This window comes from Aplidium turbinatum, chromosome 18, assembly GCF_918807975.1.
Source record: "Aplidium turbinatum chromosome 18, kaAplTurb1.1, whole genome shotgun sequence".
Taxonomy (NCBI): Eukaryota; Metazoa; Chordata; class Ascidiacea; order Aplousobranchia; family Polyclinidae; genus Aplidium; species Aplidium turbinatum.
This window is the reverse complement of record NC_137489.1, coordinates 6,969,177-6,993,887: the sequence shown is the minus strand read 5'-3', so window position 1 is coordinate 6,993,887 and position 24,711 is coordinate 6,969,177. Positions and strand designations below refer to the sequence as shown.

At 37.8% G+C, this 24,711-nt stretch overlaps 1 protein-coding gene and 1 non-coding gene across 2 annotated transcripts; one reads left to right on the top strand and one right to left on the bottom strand.

Annotated features, from left to right (window-relative positions):
- Positions 1 to 1,631: 1,631 nt before the first annotated feature.
- LOC145787936 (uncharacterized) lies at positions 1,632 to 22,324 on the top strand. The gene is made up of 8 exons (XM_082599774.1): positions 1,632 to 1,758; positions 3,418 to 3,595; positions 6,173 to 6,352; positions 7,167 to 7,341; positions 10,536 to 11,151; positions 19,574 to 19,733; positions 21,191 to 21,376; positions 21,801 to 22,324. The coding sequence occupies exons 1-8, from the start codon at positions 1,666 to 1,668 to the stop codon at positions 22,181 to 22,183; spliced, it is 1,971 nt and encodes a 656-aa protein (XP_082455900.1). The 5' UTR covers positions 1,632 to 1,665; the 3' UTR covers positions 22,184 to 22,324.
- Positions 16,572 to 16,674, bottom strand: LOC145788030 (U6 spliceosomal RNA). Its single transcript, XR_014291487.1, has one exon. It is a non-coding gene; the product is annotated as a U6 spliceosomal RNA (small nuclear RNA).
- Positions 22,325 to 24,711: the final 2,387 nt, after the last annotated feature.

Below are 24,711 nucleotides of genomic sequence, written 5' to 3'. Positions count from 1 at the left end.
TTTGTTGAACAGACCCCAATCTTTCAGCTCGCTTCGCTCGTCTGCCCTTTCTTTCCTAGTAAATGTCCCCACCAATCTTAGAGAGCGATCGGCGCCCATGCTTCTTGCATAACGCAGTGAGAATAAATCGGGTAATAATGTGATGACATCGTAAACCTGATACAAAATTAAAAATGGGCCCTGTCGCTAAAAGACCTTAGCGGTGGTGGAGCGACAATTAATAAACCATAACATTATTATTATTAGGCCTACAAAACGAAACAATTCAGAATTTTTGACATTAAAGAATTTTCTCTTCATTTTGACACAAACATCCTTTGGCTTAATTTCGTTTCAAATAATTATTTTGCTTCAAACATTGCTTTTTTGCAATTGAACCGAGATAAGTTCGTTTCCAGCAGGCCTATTAAATGGGGCCATTTTTAGATTTAGTTTGACAGAAGCGCAGTTTTCCCTTATTCTGTCACCAGCTCAGTGGCAAAGTTGTTACCGCCTTCAACTCTGGTGCTGGTAAATTTGAGATCGATTCCAGGTCGGGCCAAACCGAAGACTATAAAAACAATGCCGATGCCTTACGCAACGCAGTGCAAATAAGTCGTGTAATAATGTGATATCTTGAACCTGATATAAAAGTTTAAAATGAGCCCTGTCGCTGAGAAACCTTAGCTGTTGCAGAGCGACAATAAATAAAATAGTATAACAAAAATTCTTATGCTGTCAGCAGTGCCCGTACACATCTGACCTAATTACATCATGGTGAGGTAGCCTACTGTAGAATGTGAATTGCGTTAAATGAGCGTTTTTTAAGCAGTTTCAGTTACACTGTTTTTCAGTTATTCAGTTTCAGATACAATATGTTTGTCTATTCATTTTTGATTTATCCATACAATGCTGAAGTGCATGAACCCGCAGTTTTGAAAGAAAATCTGCAAAACATTTGGTGTAGGCTACAAGGATAAACTTTCAGGCTATAAAACTACGTGTCAACTCGCAAAACCAAGACAGTTTGCCTATCAGGCCAAAACGTTGAAACTTTTTGTGTTATCTGTTGGCAATGACATCAAGTGATGGCAAACTTTTGATTTAAACAGACGAAAAGTGAAATGTGAAGCCGCATACAAGCCTAAAGCTTAATTATTGAAAAACTTGTGCCTCGTGTATTCCAAACAAAAGAATTTATGATAGGTAATAGGCCATTTGCGTACACCATCAATTGGCCCTGCCGTGTAAGGTTGATGCGAGAAAGGGACAAAGAAAGTTAACCACAGATGAAATCAATACTCCCTTTCATTTTGTTTCGGTCAATGAAAGCTTTATAAAAACTGTTTTATCACTGAGGTATACAGTATGTTGTGTAGAGACAGGTTTACAATGTTTTTAAAATAAGCTACTGACACTAACAGAAGCATTTTTTTAAATGACGCTTGTGAGCTTTTAGAATCCGAAGATATCTTATCAAAATGAACTGCTGGTAGCTTCGGCAATGCCTTGGATTTGAGCACATGGCAGTGAAAGCAAACGTTTTGTAAAGCATGAGGTCTAATTAAAAGATGTTTAGGCCTGTGTCAATGTTTCTGCTGTTTGTACTGCACCTGCCAAGTTCTAATGATCGATATTGTTACTTCCTTCAGCATAAGCCTAACTGGTTAACTTTCTCTGTAAACAATGGCCGTTAGGCTTCAAATAGCGGCCATCTTGACTGGCAGTTTGGGATTAATCTCTGTGATCTGGTCAGTGGTGATATCAGATTGGCTTCAGGTAAGCCTTCGTTTTATAAATAATGTAAGCTTAAACTTTGCTGGTGTGTAGGTCCCATACAGCAAACCAGTCACTTTTTTACATTGATTCAACGTCTAAGGACGTTGAATCAATCTAAAAAACGACTGATTTGCTGTCTGGGGTGTAGCCTAATGTAGTTCTCCACAATCTTTTTTCACCAGCCGCACTTTTTTAAATCGGATGGCACTCTTGAACCAAAACTGTTTCTAAGTGTTTAAAGATAGCCAACAACAGATCACTCAGCAATGACCTAAATCGTCGCTCGCAGTCTGAGTTTTTTCTTATGCACCACCCTTATCTGCTGATTAGAATCGCCGATTAGGCCTACTGATCCGCCGATAAAATCTGCAAACTGATTATATTAACTAATCAGACAGTGGCTTCATCGATCGCTTAAAAGTTTCACAGCTCGTGCATCCAACCGTAAAAGACACAAAATGAAACATCATTTTCTGATATAATACATTTTATGCGCTTTTTTAATAATAAAACCAGTCGCTGTGCATTTGGTGTCTAACAATTTCCAAACAAATTTTTGAACAATTGTTGTGGAGCACAGGCCTAATATACTACACCTTGCCGTGAGCACACTTCAGGGATAGGCTACCTAAACCATCACTGACAACTAAACAATTTTAGTTGTCCAATTTGGTGTATTAGAGCAAAATATTAGCAATTGCAATTCTAATCAATCTAATAATAACTTGTTTACTCCAATGATAGTTCTAATCTAATCTCCGGTTTTGCCAAAAGTTCTAGTTTTTCTAACAGCATATTTAGCAATGAAAGGTATCTGCGTGCTTGTTAACCTCATGCAAGGAAAATGCAACAAAACGATTAAGGTCAAGTGCCATCCTGTCATTCCATTGCTTAACTAGGGAAATTATTAGAAACTCGATTAATTTAGTAATTTACCTGCGTCACAATGTTTATTATGATATATGGGCGTTTTTATCTAAATAGAAAAAAGTATGTGACAACTATGGCCATGCTATGTCCAACTAATTGTACGGTAATCTGTTTAAATTCTAGTTTAATTTGTTATAACTTAAAAAGTTTTAATTAAAATTCTATTCTAATTTAGAAAAGCTAAAAAATTTTTACAGTAGTTGTCCAAGACTGGCCGTGAGTGCCGTACTCAGAGCAGTAAAGGCCTTAAAAGCGTTTATATACCGCCTTGTCCAGTTCTAAGAATCTAAATTTATGTCTGGCAAAGTTTGCAATAGAAATAAACAAATGTAAAAATATTTAAATTTTGAAAGAAATCATTTGCATTTCAATAGTAGGCTACATAAAATCTTGCTCATTAGTCATATTCTGCCTGCTTCATGGTTTGGTTTTGAATCTTTATCCTCGGACTGACAAAGCCTTGATAGGTTATTCCTGGTAGTTTCGCATACTTGTAAAGGCTTTTGACGCAGGGCCGGTTACCGAGATTAGCAGAGTGAAGTTTCCGATTGTTGAAGTGTTGTTGCCGGGAAATTACTCCACATTTAGGTGCCACTGAATGGAAAACAGTTCTTATAATGCGTTGCTCAAGCGCACACCCCGAGAGTCGAACCAGTGCCGCTTGATCTTGAAGCTCCTTCGTTCATTAAGTGCAACCTTTTTATTTTATTGCCCTTATTTTCTATTCAGGCTTGCGTTTCAGTCAAAAAGCTGTTTGACAGCCTCTTGTCAGTGCCACAAAGTTTCGTTCCGAATTATTCTCAAACCAAAATGCTTTTGAAAGACCAAAATTTGTGTATTTACAAAGGCCTGTTCAAAATCAGCTTTTCGATGGGTTCGTTTGCCAACTTTAACCTTCCAATACCAAGTAAGTTAAAAACTTTGTACGAAGCATAACTTAACGTTTTCAAGTAAAATGCAAGCTTTAATCTGCACCCTACCTGTACGGTTGGTAATGCTATTTTCTGAAATGACTTGAAATTTTCGACGTAGCCTATATAATAATAATGCGTGTTTTTATATAGTAGGCCTAGGCTACTGTATCTTTCTGTATCTTGTATCAGATATGCGTTGCTCTTCAGTGCTTTATAAATCAGACGGTGTCAGTGCGGCCGTAAAGTAACACAATTGAGTGTATTGTTACCCGAATTTATATTCCATTGGTGAGTGTGTCAAGCAGGAATAAGATTCAGTACCTCTTTTAAAAAGTGTATGGTATGACCCGACAGGGTATCGAACCCATGCCTACCGATTCAGAGGCGAGCGTAATAACCACTAAACCACCGGTTTGTAGGCTCATTTTTTTTAAAGTTTTGTTTCGTTCTGAAGCAGCAATGCAGTAATGTACTTTTTCCTTTGATGTAAAATCGTAACCTAAAGATTTGCTAATTATCCAGACTTAGTCACGTTCACTAAGGGTGCAGTTAATTGGGTGGGCATAGTTGCTGAAAGAAAGGCGGCCGAGAGAAAGGAACTTGCCACCCTACTCTCGTTAGTGTCAAAGTCCGAGTATAGCAAGAACCTAATCTTCCCATACCTCAAAGCTCAATATCTGAGTATGGGACCTTTACCTTACTCATCATCATCATCATCACCACGTGCCGTCTCCGATCCGAAGGTTGACTGTCATTTTCTTCCACATGTCACGTTCTTCCGTTGCTCTTTTTGCTTCTCCGAGGCTTGACTTTTTGCTTCTCCGAAGTCAGCCCACTGTTTCTACCTTACTACCAATGTTAAAAACAATAATATTTCAAACTTTGAAATATCCGCTCGGTGAAATTCGGATCTACTGTATATTTAATCTCAATCGTCATTGTTGCTTTTGTCTTGTACAGTAGTGTACGGACGCTCCGAGCACTCAATGTGAAGGGTAGCTTAGTATTCATAGATATACAGTATGCGAAGGTCGACAGCTAAGTGGGTATAATCCACCAGCCACGACAAGCTGACCAGATGAAAATTGTGGTGTCCGATGTTCCCATGTGGGTCTTCTCCATGTGGGATTGGCTGTGGGAAATCCTAGATAGGCCAGCTCAGACATGGGTCTTGCCACCGAAACCAAATGTCACCGCAGTTCCTTGGAAGACGATCATCATAGATCCGTCGCCAATGTCTGCAACTTGGCTGGAGGCTTCCAACTCTACCTAGCCTGCTTCCGTTACCCGTGATATTATCACCATTGGGCTTTGTTTGGTCCAGGTCCAAATTAAGACAAAGGTCATTCGCTTGTATGGTTGTTTTGGGTGGTCTAGGTTGTGCGAGGGTTAGCCTACGCACACTCTCGTGGCCAGAATCATGTCCAACAAGGTCGAAACGTGCAGCTTCAGGAGAACTGGTTGCAACGGACTACCTGGTGCTTTGTTCACTGAGACCTGCCTTACAGGATGGATGGACACTGCGATTTCATAGAGCATATCCAATTTAATAGGCTGAGAAAATGTCTCATCCCTGAATCAGGAACAGCTGTCGCTCTGCGGCAACCACCCTTTTTACTGTCTAGTTCAATTTGTAATTTGATTTGTTTGTTTTAGTCGTCTTGACTGACAGTTGACGACTAGTTTCAATTCCTACTGTACCCTCTGTACCCCAGCGCTTTTGGTGTCATTTCTTGAAACAAAAGTAGTGATTTGTACGCATGGTTGATTTGGGCTCAGTACAAGTGACATTCTTTGGCCCCAAATCAAAACACTTCTTGGAAAACTACACTATTTCCAAAGAACATGAGTGGATTCTTCATGTTTCCGAGCCTCTTGCAAAGGTTACAAGTCTATAAAATCATCGCGAGCTTCAGGCCCAATAGTATCCTCTGAACCACTCTGTTAACGCTATTGTTGGTACGCAATGGTTCAATAGCCAGAGATAAAGCAACGTTGCTAGCTCTCTGAAGTTTTATTAACTTAGAACTAGGTGAAGGTGTAAAAAATAAATTGATCAGCAAAATTCGAATCTTAACTCTAATTTTGTGTTACAAAACGATAACACCATTTTCTTTTTGGGTTGTGTTACATGCAGTGCTTCATATCTATTGCAGTCCATTTTTGTTCAACTATTGGCTCAACTACTCTCCTAAAAACGTAACTAAGAGTGTAATGATGTACGCTAGCAATGTCACACTGCTTTTTGTGTTTTTAACGAAATGAACACAATTCTACGATGATGTATAATATTGTATGAGGAAACCGATTGCTTTCATTCAGCATAAAGAATGTGCGGTAATCAAGAATAAAACACACCTCCAACTGTAAAAAAATATATAAGAGTGAAATAATAGTTTTATTATTAGACATGAAAATAATACTTACTGAAATTAAAAAGTATATTCAAGTTAGCGGAACATCTGCTGCAATGTAGAGTGTAGACTACTGGTCAAATTTAAGTTTTCGTTTCCGATAGAATCGAGAAGAAGCGTGTACCGGTAGCTTAAATATATTTTTTTCTGTTTTAGTATCTGCATTGAATGCGCAAGAACGAGTGGTCGTTGGACTATTTATCGTTGGGGGAGTCATGCTATCTTTAGACATTGCTCTCTTTTCTCTAGCCTTATGTATGGCCTTTTCTCATCAACGTAGAAAATGGCGTATTCGAAGCTTTACTCGAATTGGATATGTCGTCTATATATTTGGATGTGAGTAGGCAGCACATTTTTTAAATTTAGTATTGAAGCAAAGTAACTTTTACGTTTCCAGACTATGAATTTAGAGCATGCTTTTAGCATGGTAACTTACTAGTAACGATTTCCTTGGACTCCAAAAGCGATGAGTTATTGGCTTAGCCTACTTACATCAAAGCTTTTGCTTGTATGAATCGGTTATTGAATTAACGGTCCCTAAAAAGAAGTTACAAATTGATACAGTTCAGTAACCTTCGTTTTACGTTAGTGTTAGTGCTCTGTACAGTGTAGGCCTACATAGTTCCTTGCGCTTGATTACGTCGTGCCTTACTGTGGCTATGAGCAGCTCATATTTAATGCAGTAGGACTTGGTAACTACACAGCGATTTATCACTTGTACATACAGCTCTTTCTCGTGCTAAGATTTCTTTTCAATTTCTTTACCTTGAGGGTCTCTGTAGCTATTCTGGAGAACCTACAAGCGTAACACAAATATCCTTGCTTTACAATCAACGTTGCAATGGTTTGGGCAAGAAAAACTAATGAAAAGGTTCAGGCTCAAATAAAAGTTTTTAAAACCATTTAACTTTGCAAAATGAAACAAGACCAACCCATTACGCATTGAATAGCGCGTTCGCAGGATTGACATGCGTGCGTACTGCCTAATTTAGTCTTTTTCTTGCATATTTGTTTACTCTGTAAAGATAAAAAACATAAAAATGAGCTCCCTAACTTAGGCTACTATTAAACGTTTAGCCTACCTAATTAGTTGGCCGACATCAAAACATTTTTCAGATAACAATAATTGCATTTGTTTTTTTGTCATCAGCAATTTTTGTTGGAATCGGATTGTACAATTGCATTATTTCTCAAAGAAGGAACATGAAAAATTCCAGAGATTTTCTGAACTACACATTTCAAGAAGGGAGACATCTGATGATTGATTTCATAGAAAAACAAAATTTTCCAATTAAAAAACTCCTTGCAGGATACAACGTCGGAAGGTCTTCGTTCGCAAAGCTTAGATCTGCTTTTTTGCCACCAGACCACATCTTTCCAAATGCCAAGACAATATTTGTCGTCGATACCGATATGACTCCTATTCTGGGATTTTCTTTTTATATGGCTTGGTTTAGTTTTTTTGTTTCATGTCTAGCGGTATTGTTTGGACTGCTGGCGTATTGTTCCATGAAAAGGTGGAATAATAGTATACAGGTAAAGGCGCATTTAAAAGCATAAAGGAAAGAGCAACCCCCCTAAGTTTATGCAAATTTCTGCTCATTGATGTACGCAGAGGAGGGGGCATTGGGCTATAATGCTATATGATGAGTATGCTCGCCGTTTTACGAAAAAATTTCAGTAATTTAACGAATTAAAATACTGTTTGTTTCATTTTTTTCTTTTGTTTTCAACCGCACTGCAGCGTGTAACTTTGTAAATTTATTTTGTATGTTATTCGCTCCGAGGATGCGCGTTGTGATGGTGCACGAAACGCCAGTGAAGCAATAAATCGACTTTCATCAGATGAACGTTGCAACTATTGCTAGAAACGTTAACGAATTGGAGTATACGGCGTTTGATGTGTTTTGGATTGCACTTCCAAAGCAAATAACAATGTTGCCATTGACTAAGCAAATACTAAATCCATGGCTCAATGCCTTCTCTCCGCGTACCCCACTGTCTTCGTCCATACCGTGTTGTACTTTGTTTGTACTTTTTTCTTATGATGGCAATTAATTCCTCACTTTTGTTATTTATTATAAGACGTTTTTGAAACAAATAAATTAACATGACATTGCAGGCTATGATCCGCAACAAATTGTGGTTTCTTCCTCATTTATAGATCATATTTCACAAAGATTACAACTTAAAGATTATTCAGTGTTTATTTGAAATTCGTTAACAATGTGTCAAAGTAACCTGACAATCGTCTTTGATCTTGAAGCCGAGTGACTGGTTGCAAGTTGGTTTACAAGCATGAGACTCCGTCATACTACAATCATAGGTTATACTGGTTTTTATTTTGTTTTGATAAAGACTAAGATGTTCAATCGGATGCAATTTATGAACAAGACATTGTGCTGAAACACAGTAAGCGTTGCTCTATCAGTGTAACCAATTTTGATTGAGGAACTAATTTTTTGCTGTTATTTTAAACCAGTGGTTCTCAAACGTTGTTGCTCCATCGCTTTCCTTCCCTTTAGAAACATTATTTTTTCCTCCTTTACAGAGTTGCCTGGGCTATTCCACAAAATTAACATAAGATCGCATGCTTTGAGGTTCAATGTGATGCATTAGCTTGGTGGCCTTTACAAAGGTTTGAGATATTTGGCATAATCGGAAGGCAATGCATGGGTAACGATAATTGCATCGAATATAGGCTATTAGTTAGTGGTTTAATGTTTTCACTCCTCAGTTACATCTTGACATTTTTACCCCACTATTTTTACCCCAGCGGGGTCGATATCTCCCACTTTGAGAACAATTTTTCTAAGCCAGTGGGGTAGCGTGACCATTTTTTGGGTGTTTACTTTTTTGAACAACAGCAAACTTTAGTCTACTTGTATTTAAAAATGCAGTTCAATCGCGTCAGCTCGATTATCTTTAATATAAGTAGACTATATGTTTAAACTTTAAAGTTTACTGAAAAAGTGGACACCTAAAAAAATGGTCACGCTGCGCAACTGTTTTAAACTCAATAAGTTTAGAACTTGGGTTTCCTTCTTGGCCTCGAAAACCTGTTTAGGTTTTTGAGAATAAACGTTTCTCGGTGGTCATTTAGTCTTGACTAACGTCTTGACAATTCCGCTTGAGCGCAACAACGCCAAAGATGTAACATTTTACTTAATTTGTCATATTTCGCTTTCTTTCGATCAATCAAGTACCAGCCACAATCATTTATTGTAATTGATGAATTGGAGAATTTGGACTGCTTCATTGCAGCATGCTCGGCTGCTACAATATTGCGGTACTGTGGACTATTGCTATGAATTGTCATATTAGATAAATACACCGTGATTGACCGTTCTTGCGCAATTCTCTTTTTTATAGTTGTTGTAGCAAAACGTTTTGGTAAATTGATTTGTACGTTGATTTAACTTGCAACAATACATCAAACTAAACTACAGTAGCAGTTATTTTTAATTGTGAATCTATGGCATGAAATAGTAAAATCTGTTTTCGGGGCTACAACAAACCTAATCTGTTTCTGACAGAAGGCAAGGATCGACTTGTCTCGTTGAGCAACCCCAACATCGAGAGCTCTCACTGTCGTTTGTTGAGTTCAAAACCAACAAACAAACCACTAAAAACAAAGAGATTTGTGAGTAGGCCTATGTAACTTCAATTTCTTACCAAAACCATCAAATAACTAAATAAAATAATAGTCATAAAATGTTTGTAACAGGCCAGGGATATCTATCTGTGTAGCAGGCAACGTCAACCAACTGGGTGTGAAGACTAGTGAGTAGTGACCAGTGCCGGGTTAAGAGGGGGCGGACTGGGCTGAAGCCCAGGGCCCCCACTTTTGGGGGCCCCCACCTCAAAGAAAAAAAAATATTAATTTTCTTTGTTGCACAGCTGGAGATTGCTGCTTTAATTCGTGTCTCAAACAAGCAGATTGCACAGCACATTCACTTAATTTAATCGGTAAATGTGCTGTAGAAACATGCCGTTTTGCCGCTGAGCTTAATTTTTGAATTGTTGCAAAGCCTTTATTCATGGCTCGTCTCGTTTACTCATCGTTGGCAAGTCCACCGAAAATTCCTAGATGGTTTGCCTGTTTTAAAGACATTATCTGATACAAGATGGTCAGATAGATAGGATGCAGTTAGTGCATTAAACAAAGGATAGCCTACGGTGAGACCATTTTAGCGCTTGAAGAATTGGCCTCTGATGATGCTCAATCTCGAGAGAGCAAAGTCGTAGGAGAAGGACTTGTAAAAAAGTTGAAACAACTGGAGACAGCTATTTTGCTTGAAATGTGGAATGCAATTTTGGAAAGGTTTTAAAAAACAAACCTGTCCCTTCAAACAAGTGGATTGTGTTTGAATAATGCAGTACAGTTGTTACAAAGTCTCATGAGCTTTGTCAAAAGCGAAAGATCTAACTTTGAAACGTATGAAAAAAAAGGTAAGAAGAAATGTGGATCCAACACCTACGCAGGTTTTTCAAAACGAATTCAAACCCAACGTTATAGGCATTTTGATGAGCCCTCTACAGAGCCAACGATTTTTTCCCCAAGAGATAAATTTACAGTTGAAGTGTATCTTGCCATAATTGACAAACTATCTGCAGAACTGGATAAGCGGTTGAAAGCATACCGTGACGTCGAAAGTAAGTTTGGTTTCATTTCAAAACTGACGGATCTTAGCCCTAACGAGATTCATCAAGCTACTGTTGCATTGATGAAGGAATATCTCATGGATTTGGAAGCCAATTTTCCAAAAGAAACAGTTCATTTTGCAGAACTTTTCAAAGTGAAAACTGCTGATGGTGGAAAAGAAGCTTCAGAAAACCCTTATAAACACAACGTGGAAGACAGTGTTGAGCTCAACATGTTTTTACTTCTAAGTGAAGACAGGTGCGTTGAAACCTTTCCCAGTGTCTTCGTTGCTCTGCGAATGTATTTGTGTGTGATGGTCTCTAACTGCAGTGGAGAAAGATCTTTTTCAAAATTAAAGAGAATCAAAACCGAAGTTCGAAATTCTTCGCGACAAGATCGAGTTTCGAATCTTTCGCTTCTAAGCATTGAACACGATATTTTGGATTCATTGAATTTTGAAGAATTGATCAGCGATGTAGCCACGAGAAAAGTAAGAAAGCGTCCATTTGAGTTGATATGAACAATTTTCTAGGGCAGCAAACAAAATGACTACCGGTACCGCCTACCAGTTTGCAGTTTCCTTTTTACTTATGGCCTATAGCCTACTTCTATGAATATAGATTCTGTTTTTATCGTGTGAAGCTGACAAACAATTCACAGTTCATACATAAAGTTGCGGCCAAAAACAAACGTTTAGTTTTTTTTGTGAAACGATTAAGCTTACTTTGCTCGCTCTGTATCTCAACAGTTTTGTGTTTAAGTATTCGACACCATTCACACCAGGCACTAAAAGTTTAGTCATTGCTAAATTTGCTTTTTAACCAGAAAACGAATCTTTTCCGAAGAAATACTGTTGAAAATTAACCAGGTTTGTCCTCACAATTTTCTTGGGGCAAAATTGTTTGTTTTGAACAGTACAGTAGGCCTATTGCACAAAATGAACATGTTATCGTACAGTAGCTTATATCAATAATCGCCTATAAGCTATTTGTATTGAAAGTGTTGCCACTAAAAATTGTGGAGAAAAGATCGAGTTCACTTTGAACAGTGATAGTCTATCTCACAAACGGATACGTTTGTTGATCTGCTCTAAAATGATTGGTTTTGCTTTCAAAAAGACAACTGGAGAACAGTGGCGTACCTAGAGAATAGTGGCGTCGCTCTGGTAAGTTTGAGAGTTTGAGCCCCTTTAATAAAGTCAGCATTAAACGAATTATGTCATTTTGTTGTTCTAAAAACAATGTTCCTGTTTAAACGCTTTTTTCAATCCCAATCGCAGCAAATCACAATACCAACTACACAATACACACAACTCGGGGTTTGGAGGCGGAGCCCCCAGCTGCTGAGAAATGCATTTAGCGTCATTGATCGATAACCTTTTCAGCGAAAAATGTCACTTGATAAGGGCCCCCACTTTCAGCTCAGCCCAGGGCCCCATAAACCCTTAATCCGGCCCTGGTAGTGACCCTATACCCTGCAAATCTGCTAATGGAGGTTTAGAATTGCTGACCGAAGGAAAAACGTTTTAAAATTTAGCTAAATCGTTTGTTCGTGTTAAATTTATTTGTTTGAGAAAAAAAGTAAAAGTATTTTATTGATTCCTCTACGAGTCTAACTGTCTCCTCTGTGTAAGCTAGCCTACTCCATTGGGTACCAGTAGTCACGTGCTTATCATTACACCATCAGGCAAGATGAAGTGCCACATCTTCGCCTTGTTTTCTTAAGGTTAATTCAACAAAAATACTTGATATATTTTTTATTTACTAGTTGCTTTTTTTAAATTGATAAGGCTACTTGATAATTTTTAAAATTAAGTATGTTAATATTGCGCCTGCAATGAATTTAAAAAAATTATTGGGGGCCGAAAGAGTTTAACGAAAGTAAAAACTAATAAAAAATAAACAATGGAAAAATTTAGCTTCAAAATTGCAAATAGTGACCTGGGATCTAGGAACATTTCATAGAACAAAAAATGTAGTTAACATCCAATATTTTTTTTTGCACCATGTTATGTCAAACGTAGCCTAGGCTTACACGATCTCAGTCATAATTCAAACTACTTTCTTTCACGTAACGGAAAAGCATCTCAGAACCAAATATAACAAATGCTTGCAGATATGTTGTATTTACATTGAGTAGCCTAGTCGAAGAGTGCCTGCTGACAAAAATGCAAGTCATCTGTCATAGCTTATATCGCGCAGTGCATGAATTCACTAAACATACACGCTGTAGTTATGCAGCAGACATCAACGTAATAAGCAAAAGTTTAGTCTATTTGAGCCTGGTCATTTATTGCTGATGCAACCAAACAAGCCATCAATGCTTGAGTTGTTCGAGTTTGCAAGGAAATAGGACATGGCGCATGCGTTAAATCTAGAGCTTCTGCTGTAGCACATAGCTTCAAAGATATTTTTTTGTAGAATGAAGGCCAGTAACAGTTTTCGATAAACTTCTTCTGGAAGTTTGCTTTCACAAATAAAATGCATTAACAGCTTTGTTTTTTGTTTATTGCATCTATTAGCCTTGAATATTTTATAGAAGGATAAGTTACAATAATCGAAGCCAGGCAGAGTATGAACATAGTACAGTAGCTGAAGGGTGGGTCAACTGCAATGGGGAACGGTGAACAATTATTTTGGTGTTCACATTTTTTAGAGATTGTCAAACACATGCTTGATTTGCACAGTGACTCTTTGTATTTTGTCACATCAGTTTATTTTCATACGATATGAACAGCTATTGAGCAAACTGCAAATCTAATGAGTGTTTTACTTTAAAGCCTGTTAAAAACATGAACACCCATACAACTGATCACCGTGCCCCACTGGCCAACTATCCCTACGAGAAGTATCAGTGAGCGTTAAATTAACAGTAGCCTAATAATAAAACTTCAAAATCCACAATAAAGCATCATAGCCTACTTCACGGCTTAGACTACTTGTTATCAGGGAGTGTAATGTTTTATTATTGCCGGGCGCTGGGAACACTTGCTACGCTACTGTGTGTGTTTGTATGTCTGAAGATATTTAGATTCGCTCTGTGTGCTCTTTGCTTCTACGCTACAATTACTACTTGTTAATTGAATTGAAACGCATAGCTACTTGTAAGTATTATTTGAACACATTCCACTAGAGTCGAATATCAGTGCAGCGGACGCCGAGTAGTCCAAAGCATATGCTCATACCTAGTTGTAAATTATTGCTAGCAACATCCCGAGCACATCGGTGGTAGGGATGATCCAACAATGATGTCTGGATGTCTACACGCAGGGCCTCTGAGAGAAATTTTCGCTAGGGGTACGAAGAGTCTTTCCGGGCCCCCCTCTCACTCCGGGCCCCTTTGTCACGGGCAAAACGCCTGATGTGCATATTGCACACCATACAACATTTTACTGCAGAATTGGACATCTGTGCGTGCGCAATAATAGTATCAGGCTGCAATAAAACTATTATTTAGTGTTTTGTGCATATCATGTGATCTGTCCCAAGCCAATTTGTGTAGGCCTATCTTGCATTGATTTCGTGCGTCAGTATTGTTGTTGATGGTGCTGTTGAGATGTGTCGCTTGTACAACTTTAATAAAAAAATTTCAAATTCATTTATTTATTTATCTTAGATCTAGCCTACAATAGGATCGGAGCGTGTAGCCTCTACGAAATCGGAGTGTCTATAGGGAGCTGACTTTGTTCAGCCCCATCTCCATGGAGATGCCTCAACGCGGTGTAGACTAGAGGTGAACCCAGGCTAAAAACTAGGCTCATTTCTAGCAACTCCTGAGGCTAATCGACACACGTAAAAGTCCCCAACGGCAACTTTTTTTGGCGGAAGAGGGCAGTGTCTGATGGGCAGATATCCTGTAAGGCGGGCCTCGATGAACAGAGCACCCGGCAGCTCGTTGCAACCAGTTCCCCTGAAGCTGCACGTTTCGATCTTATTGGACCGCAGTAGACATGGAGCTGGCCAAGAGTGTGTGGGTAGCCCTCGCGTAGTCACAACCACCTTAAACAACCATACAAGCGAATGGCCTTTGTCTCAATTTGGACCTGGACCAAATAAATCCCAATGACGATGATATCACTGGTAACGGAGCAGGCTTGATAGAGTTGAAAGCCCCCAGCCCGGTTTCACACATTGGCGGCGGATCTATGATGATTGTCTCCCAATGAACTGCGGTGACATTGGCTTCCGGTAGCAAGACCCGTGTCTGGCCTGGCCTATCTAGGATTTCCTACCAGAGTTGGCAGGGACCATCGTATGTGGAAGGGTGTCATAGACCATCACGGCATTGGGACATGCAATGCAAACGGAGAATGACGACGACATTTACTCCGAGGACACTATGTGGTGTCGAAAACGTTGGATTCAGTGTTTTTTTTCTTGTTTTTTTGTGTGTTTAATAAACCATGTTAAATCCGTTAATGTTACTGAGTGTTACATGTGTCTGATACAAGCTTGTTAAAACATAACCAAATTAATCATCTGACCAATAACCTTTCGTCAATAACTTTTGCATTTACCACATGTCTAGCAGAGGTGAACAAAGTCATTTTGTTTTGCTCCGGCTCCGCCATTGCTCCGAAAGTATCGACTCCGGCTCCTGCTCCAACTCCTAAATTCATTTTGAAGTGAAATAAGCGTGAAACTACCTTTTTCAAATAGTTTTTAAAAACACAAAAAACCTCATAACCTCCCGGCTTTTTCTCAAACCTGCTTTTTCTACACTATGCCCCCCCGGACAGGAGAATAACCAACTTTTATGACTTAATTTGGGGTGCTTTTGACAACATTTTTGCACGTAAAACATTAAATCACCACTTTGAGCCCCTAATTTGCTCGCAATGCACTCAATTACCTTTTCGGGCCCTTTTGCTACATTGCGGGCCCCCCAGGGCTAAAGAATAACAACTTTTATGCTTGAATTTAGTTGTTCAGGATGGTTTTAACCAAACATTTTTACGCGTAGACTACAAAATCACAATTTCGCGCCCCCCAACAAACACAGGCCTGGGCCCTCAAGGGTACACCGTACCCTCCGTACCCACCTCTCATAGGCCTTGTCTACATGTATGAGTTTATTGCATAAAACAAATCTTCAAACCATCAGGACGCATTAACTCAAAAGGTTGCAACCGAAAAATGCCAAACTAACAAAACGTGATGAGCTGAATCAAATCACGACTCGTAACATAAATTAAACTGACACCACAACTGAACTGGTACCATAACTGCAAACAAAACGTGGTGAACTGACTGAAAGATGCTGCCACGACAAAATGACTGAAAAAAATCATAATAATGATAATTCAACGCTAGACGCGTTGGTTTAAATTTTAAAAGAAAGCCCAGTGTGATTGGAATGCTCTAAGCCAGGGGTCACCAAATGGCGGCCCGCGGGCCGCATGCGGCCCGCCACGCTGTATCGCTGCGGCCCGCGGAAGGTATCAGCGTACAAGTATAACCAAAAATACTTTTCTTGAGGCGTTAAAGAGCACGAAGGCAAAAAATACTTTTTGGGAAGCATATTTTCACTTTGCATACGATTTCACCGACCGACCAATCAGATTATAGTTCTAGGTGGGGGTTGCTTAAAGCTATTCCAATACGATGTCCAGCCACACTGTCCCAATGGTTGATTAAAACGTACGTTTTCGAATTTCGAAAATGTCGAGCATAAGGTTGCTTATTTTAAGTTTGCAAATGTCATGTAAACACTAGTGTGCGTTTCACCGTTATTGTGTTTCACGACCAGTGTTCTCTTTATGCAAGTTTTTGTTGGCAAAATAGGTCGGTGTGCCAACTCAATTTATAATAAATTGGCAAAATATTATATATAAATTTAAAGACTTTTTCTGATTGAATTATGAAAATATTTAGCTTAGTACTGCAAAATATTTTTTTCTTCTTTTTTTAAAGAAATATGGAACGATTCACGATTTCGCGTGTCATCCTTGGGCAGGGGCCATGCTAATCTTCTCTGTATCGTTCCAATTTTAGTATATCTACTGCCGAAGCAAGTTCTGCAAAATGTTATTAATCAACAAATTCTTGCCACGCTGGTAAGCACCGCAAGTGACAGTTGTTTATAACAAAAGAAAGACGGTTTTATAGACTCTCACAAAAAGGATGAAAAACCAACTCATTGCTTTTTTAAAGGGAAGACTGTTCATGAATTACGATAGAATTACGATTTTTGGGTGATTTCTACAGTACAAGCATTTGTTATATGGTGCCTGGTTTCTTTTTCCCTGTTATTGGAGCCTATTTTTCGCTGATATGTTTGTAGGTCACTATGTTGCCTGTATTGCGATGTGTCAAACATTTCCTTGTTTAATAAAATTGTTAATTGCAAGATATCTTTTGTGAAGCGAAGTGACAACACCACTCTTGCTTAGCGATGAATATTCTGATGAAACCGCTCGCCTCGCTATAAGTGCGCAAAACAAGTGGCCTCGTTTATTAGGCATTGTTAAAAAAAGTCAAAAGTGTTGTAAAAGGAGCTTGGCCTGGCCGTAGCGTTGTTCGATTAATTTTGTTGCTGCGGTATTCTAACATAAATATGAACAACATGTATATAACGCTGGATACTGGGTACGAAATGCGTTCTTTTCTAGCATAAGAGTCAACCTACCTAACATTTTATTAGTGCGGCCCGCCACAGCTCTCCTTAGTGCCAAAGTGGCCCGCATGCAAAAAAGGTTGGTGACCCCTGCTCTAAGCGATGCACTTAATCACGACACACAAACGCACTGCGGCATGCAGCAGATGCACAACGCTAAAAAGACATGAAACTATGTGTATATGTATCAAACTACCGATTGCAAGAATGCACTCAGATTATTAGTCAGCGTTCCAAATTCCTAAGAAGCAGACAAATACCTTGCTAGCGTTTCAAATTCCTGATCATGACACACTTGACTTATAGCGAAACTACAGGGACTAAAGACCTCCAGGTTTTCACAACATCAATAAGACACAAGGGAACACAATAATACAGCAAAGAAAAAGCCGCAGGATCTACAATAGGCATTTACAGCACACCATGGTTTTTCAGATTTATAGTGCAACTAACAAAATTTCACGAGTTATTTTGTGACTGTTGAAAAATGGCTACAGTATTTCACATTGCAGCAATGGCATGCGGATCTGTAACACTGTTCTTCATAATTGTTGTATTAGCTACACCCCATTGGCTACAAGTGAGTCAATTATGTTTAATGCAGTCTACTCTAGGCCTACATTACAAGTTAAAAATATTGTTTTATGAATGTATCCTACTGCAATTTGTTTTAGTCTGCTGCCAATCCTAACAATTGTATTCAAACGTTAGGTTTCGGTAGTTCACACGCATATTTAAAGAGAAAATTCAAGCTTTGAATAGTTTTTATGAATGTTTTATACCTTTACTTGTAGACTGGGAATAATCTGAACATTGAACAATCTTAAAAAATTATTAGAAGCATTTCATGGAGAAAAACGTTTTTCTTTTGTTAATTACAATATAATTCAAGTAGGGTATGTGTTTGCAATATAAATAAACCCATTTTAATTTTTACTTAAAAAGTTTTTATTTTATTTTTTTTATTAGACATTTACTTCACTTTGACAGTAAAGCAGTTCTAGAAATTCTACATTATTGATTTTATAACTAGACTATGTAGCTTTCAATGCAGTTTTTTTTGACAGCATAATTGTTTAAATATCTTTGTGTTTTGGCTCGCCACGAAAAATGTGATGGTGATTTTATTTAGAAACGTTTGTCACATGAGCGTGGTAGTCTATGAACAGATATTTTGCTTATCTTTTCTTATAATCACATGTTTGCCTGTTTACCTCACGCATTTAAATTAATTAAAATTATGAAAACTTTGTATAGCATCACTTCATGTCACGATATTTTTGACATCACTTTTAATTCGCGTTTACACTAATTTTTAGAAATATGAAGAATGACCTTCCGGTGAGTTGCTCTGCAGCAAGAAAGTTAACAAAAATTAAAATAGACTAAGGGTGAGGCTAGACCATTTCAAGCTATTTCCTGTTGTATGAAATTTTCTGCGAATTCCTGACTGGCCTTAAACAGTTTGGTTGCTTGATAACATTAACATCGTCCGCCCCTATAGCTCAATTGGTTAGCGTGTCACTTCTGGAACGAAGAAGCTTCAAGATCAAGCGGCGCTGGTTCGACTCTCGGGGTGTGCGCTTGAGCAACGCACGTTAAGGACTGCTCTCCATTCAGCGGCATCTAATGGATGGAATAGTTCCCAGGCAACAAGACTTCAACAATCGGAAACTTCACTTTGTCAATCTCGGTGACCGGGCCTGCGTCAGTGATTCAAAGCCTCTACAAGTATGCGAAACTGCCAGGATTAAGCTCTGCAAGAAGCTTTCCCAGTCCGATGATAAAGATTCAATCATTCAATCAATCAACATCAAAGAATTTCAATTGCAATCTATGTAGCCTGGTGTGAAACAAACTCTTACAAAAATACCAATTTTTCCTTGGCTCCCGCAGCGAAATTCTTTCTGTGAAAATTACTTGAAACAAAACGAAATTATTGAGAAAAGAAACATTTCCCAAATATTTTTGTTTTCAAAAATGTAACCAAAGACTGAATACTAATTTGTGAAGTATTGAAAAAGGTAATCGCAAAGCCGTGCACTTGAAAGTTATGGTCTACTTAAGCTACTTTATTTTTTTAGTCGGCTTAATTAAGCTAATGTTTATTATAAACAAAATTTTGTATAGAAAACAAATCAGATTTTCCCACTTTTGATATTTTGTATGGGCTGCATTTACAGTTTTAAGCTACTCGTAAGTCTAATACCAAAAGTTTAAATAAAGTTAAAGTACTTTTCTAAAGAAAAAGCTATGATTGAATTCCCAATTCTGATTTTAGATGTGATTCATTGCAGGCTTGCATCCAATTTGACAAGTTTTACGACACTTTACCTGGGCCCGGAAACACTACAGTGGTACATCCCTTGAGGCACGAAAGTCTTTGTTATTTTATTGGACTCTTTCAAATCAAGTCTTCGACCAAGTCGTTTGGGAGCAGCACACAGTCTATTGACCGTAGGCTACCAGTTTACAACAAGTCTATTTAAACCTAGATATTAGCCTACAGAATGCTGATGAAATGTTTTTCATTTGATATGAAATCTTTATCATACAATTCTAAACTAAGCCATTGAGATAGAATAGGTCTGTTTAATGTGGAGTGGCTGTGGAATGTGTCTTCTAAAAATTCGAAATGATTAAAGTTTTGATTATTTTAATTGTTGAATGATAGGCTACCGGTACTAATAGTTTAGCCCTACATTTTATTAGAAACCGATTAAATTTATTGCGTCAGTATGATCACTAACCTTAGCTACTACGTCAGTGCATTGACTAATAATGAAAAGCTGACGTCAAAAGAAGCATAGCCAAGACAAAACGACTTCATCAGAATATCTCACGGTGCCACAGTAATTACATCACTCATTTGAGCCGTTTACAGAATGAATAAGCAAAATAAAGTAACTATAACGTGCTTAACGTGCTTTAACGTGGTTTAACGTGGTTTAACGTGCTTCATTACAAAGAAATATAACAAAATTAAAAAATCAACTCAAACATTTTCGACACTTACGTGTGTCTTTTTCAGGAATTACTTAAATCTGCAATATACATAAAATAAAAATTGTAAGATAAATTTGACTCTACACTATAACTGCAACTACACACCGGACTGAAATACAGTTACAGTTATAGTGCAGTGTCAAGTTTATCTTACAATTTTTCATGTTATGTACCTATAACAGATTTTCTAAGTAATTTCTGATGAGGACACACGTACGTGTCGAAAACGGTTGAGTTGATTATTTAAAATTATGTCATACTTCTTTATAATAAAACACGTTAAACCCACTAAAGCTACTTTGTTTTGCTTGTCTATGGTTCAACAAAGCAAACTCTGTACCAAAGCTTTGACAGAATAAGTTGGACTTGGCAGCAAGTGAGCAGCTTATCGTTTCTGAAAAAAAACAAACAATACACCTCCAGAGAAAGCGTCTTTTTGAAGTCTAAACGGAAGTTAGGTGTCTTTGTGAAAGAAACTACTACCCTTCCCTCTGATAGACGATTTTTTAGAGTTAGCCTACCTTGCTTTTTGTTGTTGCAAAAATAAAAGTGAGCGATTCTGGGTCTTTAGAATTCTATAAACGCATCCTCTAGATACCCTAGCTGCCAGCAAAACTAATGTCACTCACGGACCATCCAATCAATTGATGTAACTGGATGTGGCCTCCAGCCGTATTGAACCATCCATTTGTCCTTGCAGCTTTCCAACTCACTATGCGCCAAAACAGAACCTTATTTTACTTAGGCCTAGATTTAGCTCACCTTCAAAATATATTGATTGGCCATTTGATTTTTTAATTTTAATTTCAAGGCTAATTTTAAGGCTAATTTTAAAGCTAGTTTTAAGGCTAGTTTTAAAGCTAGTTTTAAGGCTAGTTTTAAAACTATTCTGTTGATGAATTTTTTAGATAAAGACATCACGTCGTTTATTCTGGCAACAATTGCCTTGCTCATTTTGGGAGTAATTTCGATTGCTATGGCCATTCTACTGACTTTTCTTGGAGGAATGAGCACTGGAGTACATGTGGAAATTAGAAAGAATTTAAGCAACCGTGTTTATACTAGGATCGGATTAACGTTATTTGGTGTCTCAGGTAAGAAGCTTGAAACTGAATATACATAGGCCTACTGTAAATCTATTTACCAGAATACCCAGCTTGGCCGAAGATGTGTTGTCACTTGTCAGTCTCAATGGTGATAAGATCCTTGCAATTAAGCCATAAAGAGTCGTTCCGACTCTACAATTCAAATCGTCTTTATCAACAAACAATTTGAATTCTCTAGTTTTGTATGATAAAATTTTGTATTTTAACACTGTTTTGCTGGACTTGCTTTGTCTTTCAATCGCCGAGTAGAAGAGTAAGTTACTTAGTAAAAATTATCCAAGTCGTCGTGTAGAGTATAGCATTCATCGGTTATTGACTTCATTTGGGACACGTCGATTTTCCACCAGAGTCAGGATTTAAAAAATCAAGTACTTGTACAATTCTCAGATAACTAATTTACTATTTTTTTCAGGGATTTTTTTATTGGCTGGAATGCTTTCATACACTATCAAGCAATCACCGGTCATTCACAACCCAAGACTGTTTGTGCAACACGTCCATATCCATCTCACAAAATCGCTGGCCCCGATTGTCGCAAGTGTGTCATCTACCCGAATTGTGAACTTACCGACATCAAAAAATGCAACCTTGGCAATTAACCCCCTTCCTGAAAACTACGACATTCAAAGAGGTTTATTGGTGGTTTTCCAACATTCCGATCCTCTGTTCGACTATTCGTTTTATCTCGGGTGGGCGGCAGTACTGACTGCGCTGATTGGAACAGCGGTTTGTGCAGTTGCTTTTAAAAGAACGTCAAGCTATGAAAGCCATACCGATGACGAGGTGATGTTGTAAAAGAAACTGCTGTCAGAATTTGTTAGGGTTGTTCAAGTATCAGAATCCCCTTGTTTTGCTTTTTTATTTTTCCCGGATCTATAACTAGCCAAGCATGACATCTGTCTCCAATAAATATAAAAAAAATTAAAAAACATTTCTTTTACTGCCCGACGACGCAACCTATTTGAACAGCTCTTCAAGACAATTTTTTTTTAAATTATTTCGATTCATCTGAGCTTGTACCATAACTAGGACAGAGGAAGAAAGTAAAATATTTAGAAATCTGTTATAGCTGATTTGTTCCAGTCTGCAAAGAAGCGCAATTAGGCTCAACTTGGTTTGGTTACTAAGCGTGAATTCAAAACTTGCTTGTGTCTGTGGTAAATACCTAAAGGCTTTGTAGCGGACGCTGCTTTTCAGCATACACGCTCATACGTAGCCATCAGTGGGATGGCGACATTCCTGGGCGAAGTCGGCAAGGAATGATAGGACACGAGGTCGACTTTGCTGCTGTATATCCACTGACTCAAATTCAACCGAATAGTGCTTGCTCATATTTGTTTATGATTTTAATCTTCGACTAATCTTCGATCCAGTGACACAAAAAGCGAGAAAAGAAAACACCCGAATGGTTAACGTTCCACCACCGAAAACTGGACATAAAGTATTGTCGCTTCTACATTATTAACAGCCTTGAGTCAGAAATCATAGCTGCTGCACCAAAATCATAGCATACAGACTCTGAACGGAATGCTAAACTGATACAAACGTTATAGCCTACTAGCGGCAGCAGAAGTATGAAGCAGTAGCGACAATAAAACTGATACATTGATATCTGGACATCTAGTATGACATAGCCTACTGATTCTGATATCTTGATTTTTTATACTGATTTTCAATACTGGATTTCGATACTGATTTTTAAATCATGATTTAAGCTTCTTTAAGAAAGGTTCTAGTTTGGAATAGCGAATTTTACATACGATCATACAACGCAACACGACTGCAAATCTACATAACGATGAACCATGGTTGGAATTCGGCATAGCGCCTTACAAAAGGTTGATTACTGAATTGAATTCCCGAGACGTGCAAGGCAGTTCGCGGTATGTGCTTTCTTGGCCAGAACTTTCTGGAACAATTCTAATGACCTGGAACGTGACGTCAGAGCTCTCTGGCGCTACAGCTTTTATAGCTTTATAACCTACAGCTCTTTTCAATAGGTTTGTCGATTTTTCTTGGATTGAAGCACAAGTTATCGCTTTATACTGTGCTGTTAAAAAAAAGTTTCGGAATACTTATTCATTTCGTTGTAAATATCACGTAAAGCAAACTTTGTGATGTTGTTACATTATTTTTTCGTGAAACTTTGAAACCAGTGTAAAAGTCAAATTGCGCTACTTTGTTGAGCTATATTTGGAATCTGTTGTCTTCAGACTTTTTTCCGCTTGTAACCAAATAAATCGCACCACTCAAGAATCGGTTGTTTCTCAAGCATTACCTTGAACATGTTTCTTCTGCTTTGACTTTTAGTGAAATTGCAAAGATTTTAATATTTGTAGAAAACTGGTTTAGAGGTTCCACTTTGCTGGTGGTTTAAAAACCCCACACGGGATACAATTCAAGTTCACAATGAATTGATAACTAAAAGATAGTTTAAATGCAAGCAAAGTTTTAAGCACAGCGTCGCTTCTTGTAACATCAAACCAGTCTAAACTGGTAGAATTGAGTATTAGAAAATGTTTATCATAATTTTTTAGTTAGCAACAGTACAATATGTTTTTGTTCTTAGAATGAGCTGTCTACATTTTGGTCTCAAAGTGCTTGTGATTTTTGGATGAAATACTGCAAAGCATTTTTCATCCTTGTTGACATTCGTCAAACACTGGTTTATAAGTTCCATACGGCACCATGCTTGCTTTTCACCCAAGGTGTTCTTACTGACATAATCATGAGCTTAGTTTCTGATAAGTTGCAGTACTTACTTGTTTGAAATAAAAACCATTTAAATATTCAAAACAGAAACCTGCAAAATGTCACTTTTTCTATCACAGTTTTGTTGTGAAATTTTTTAAATCATAAATTGAAATTAATCTCAACCTTGAAACATTTAATTTGAAAAGATTTCATTTAAAATGAAAAAAAAATAGGTTGTGGTTTAAATATGCCACATCTCCCCTAAGTTTCGTTTACGCGCAATGGAAAGGGTGTTTCTTGAACCTTGATCTTGTGGCTTTGTTCCTGCTTGCGCATGTTAGCGAGCAAATCCTCAATCCATAAATAAGCAACAACTTCAGTTTTTAAACCAGGACTGCGGAGTCGGACGAAAAAAATAAACGATAAACGATTTAATCTAACCTCAATTTAACTGACCGACTCTGCCTTGAGTATTCAGATTTTTTTAATTTAATTTCACTTTAGTTGTGATCTAAATTGAAACGGCGACTATAACAAAAATTGACAAGAATACCGTTTATTTTCTGGAAAAAATTCGGAGCGTGACATGGAGACAAGAAAGTAACTTTTTTTATTGTTTATCGTTTTGT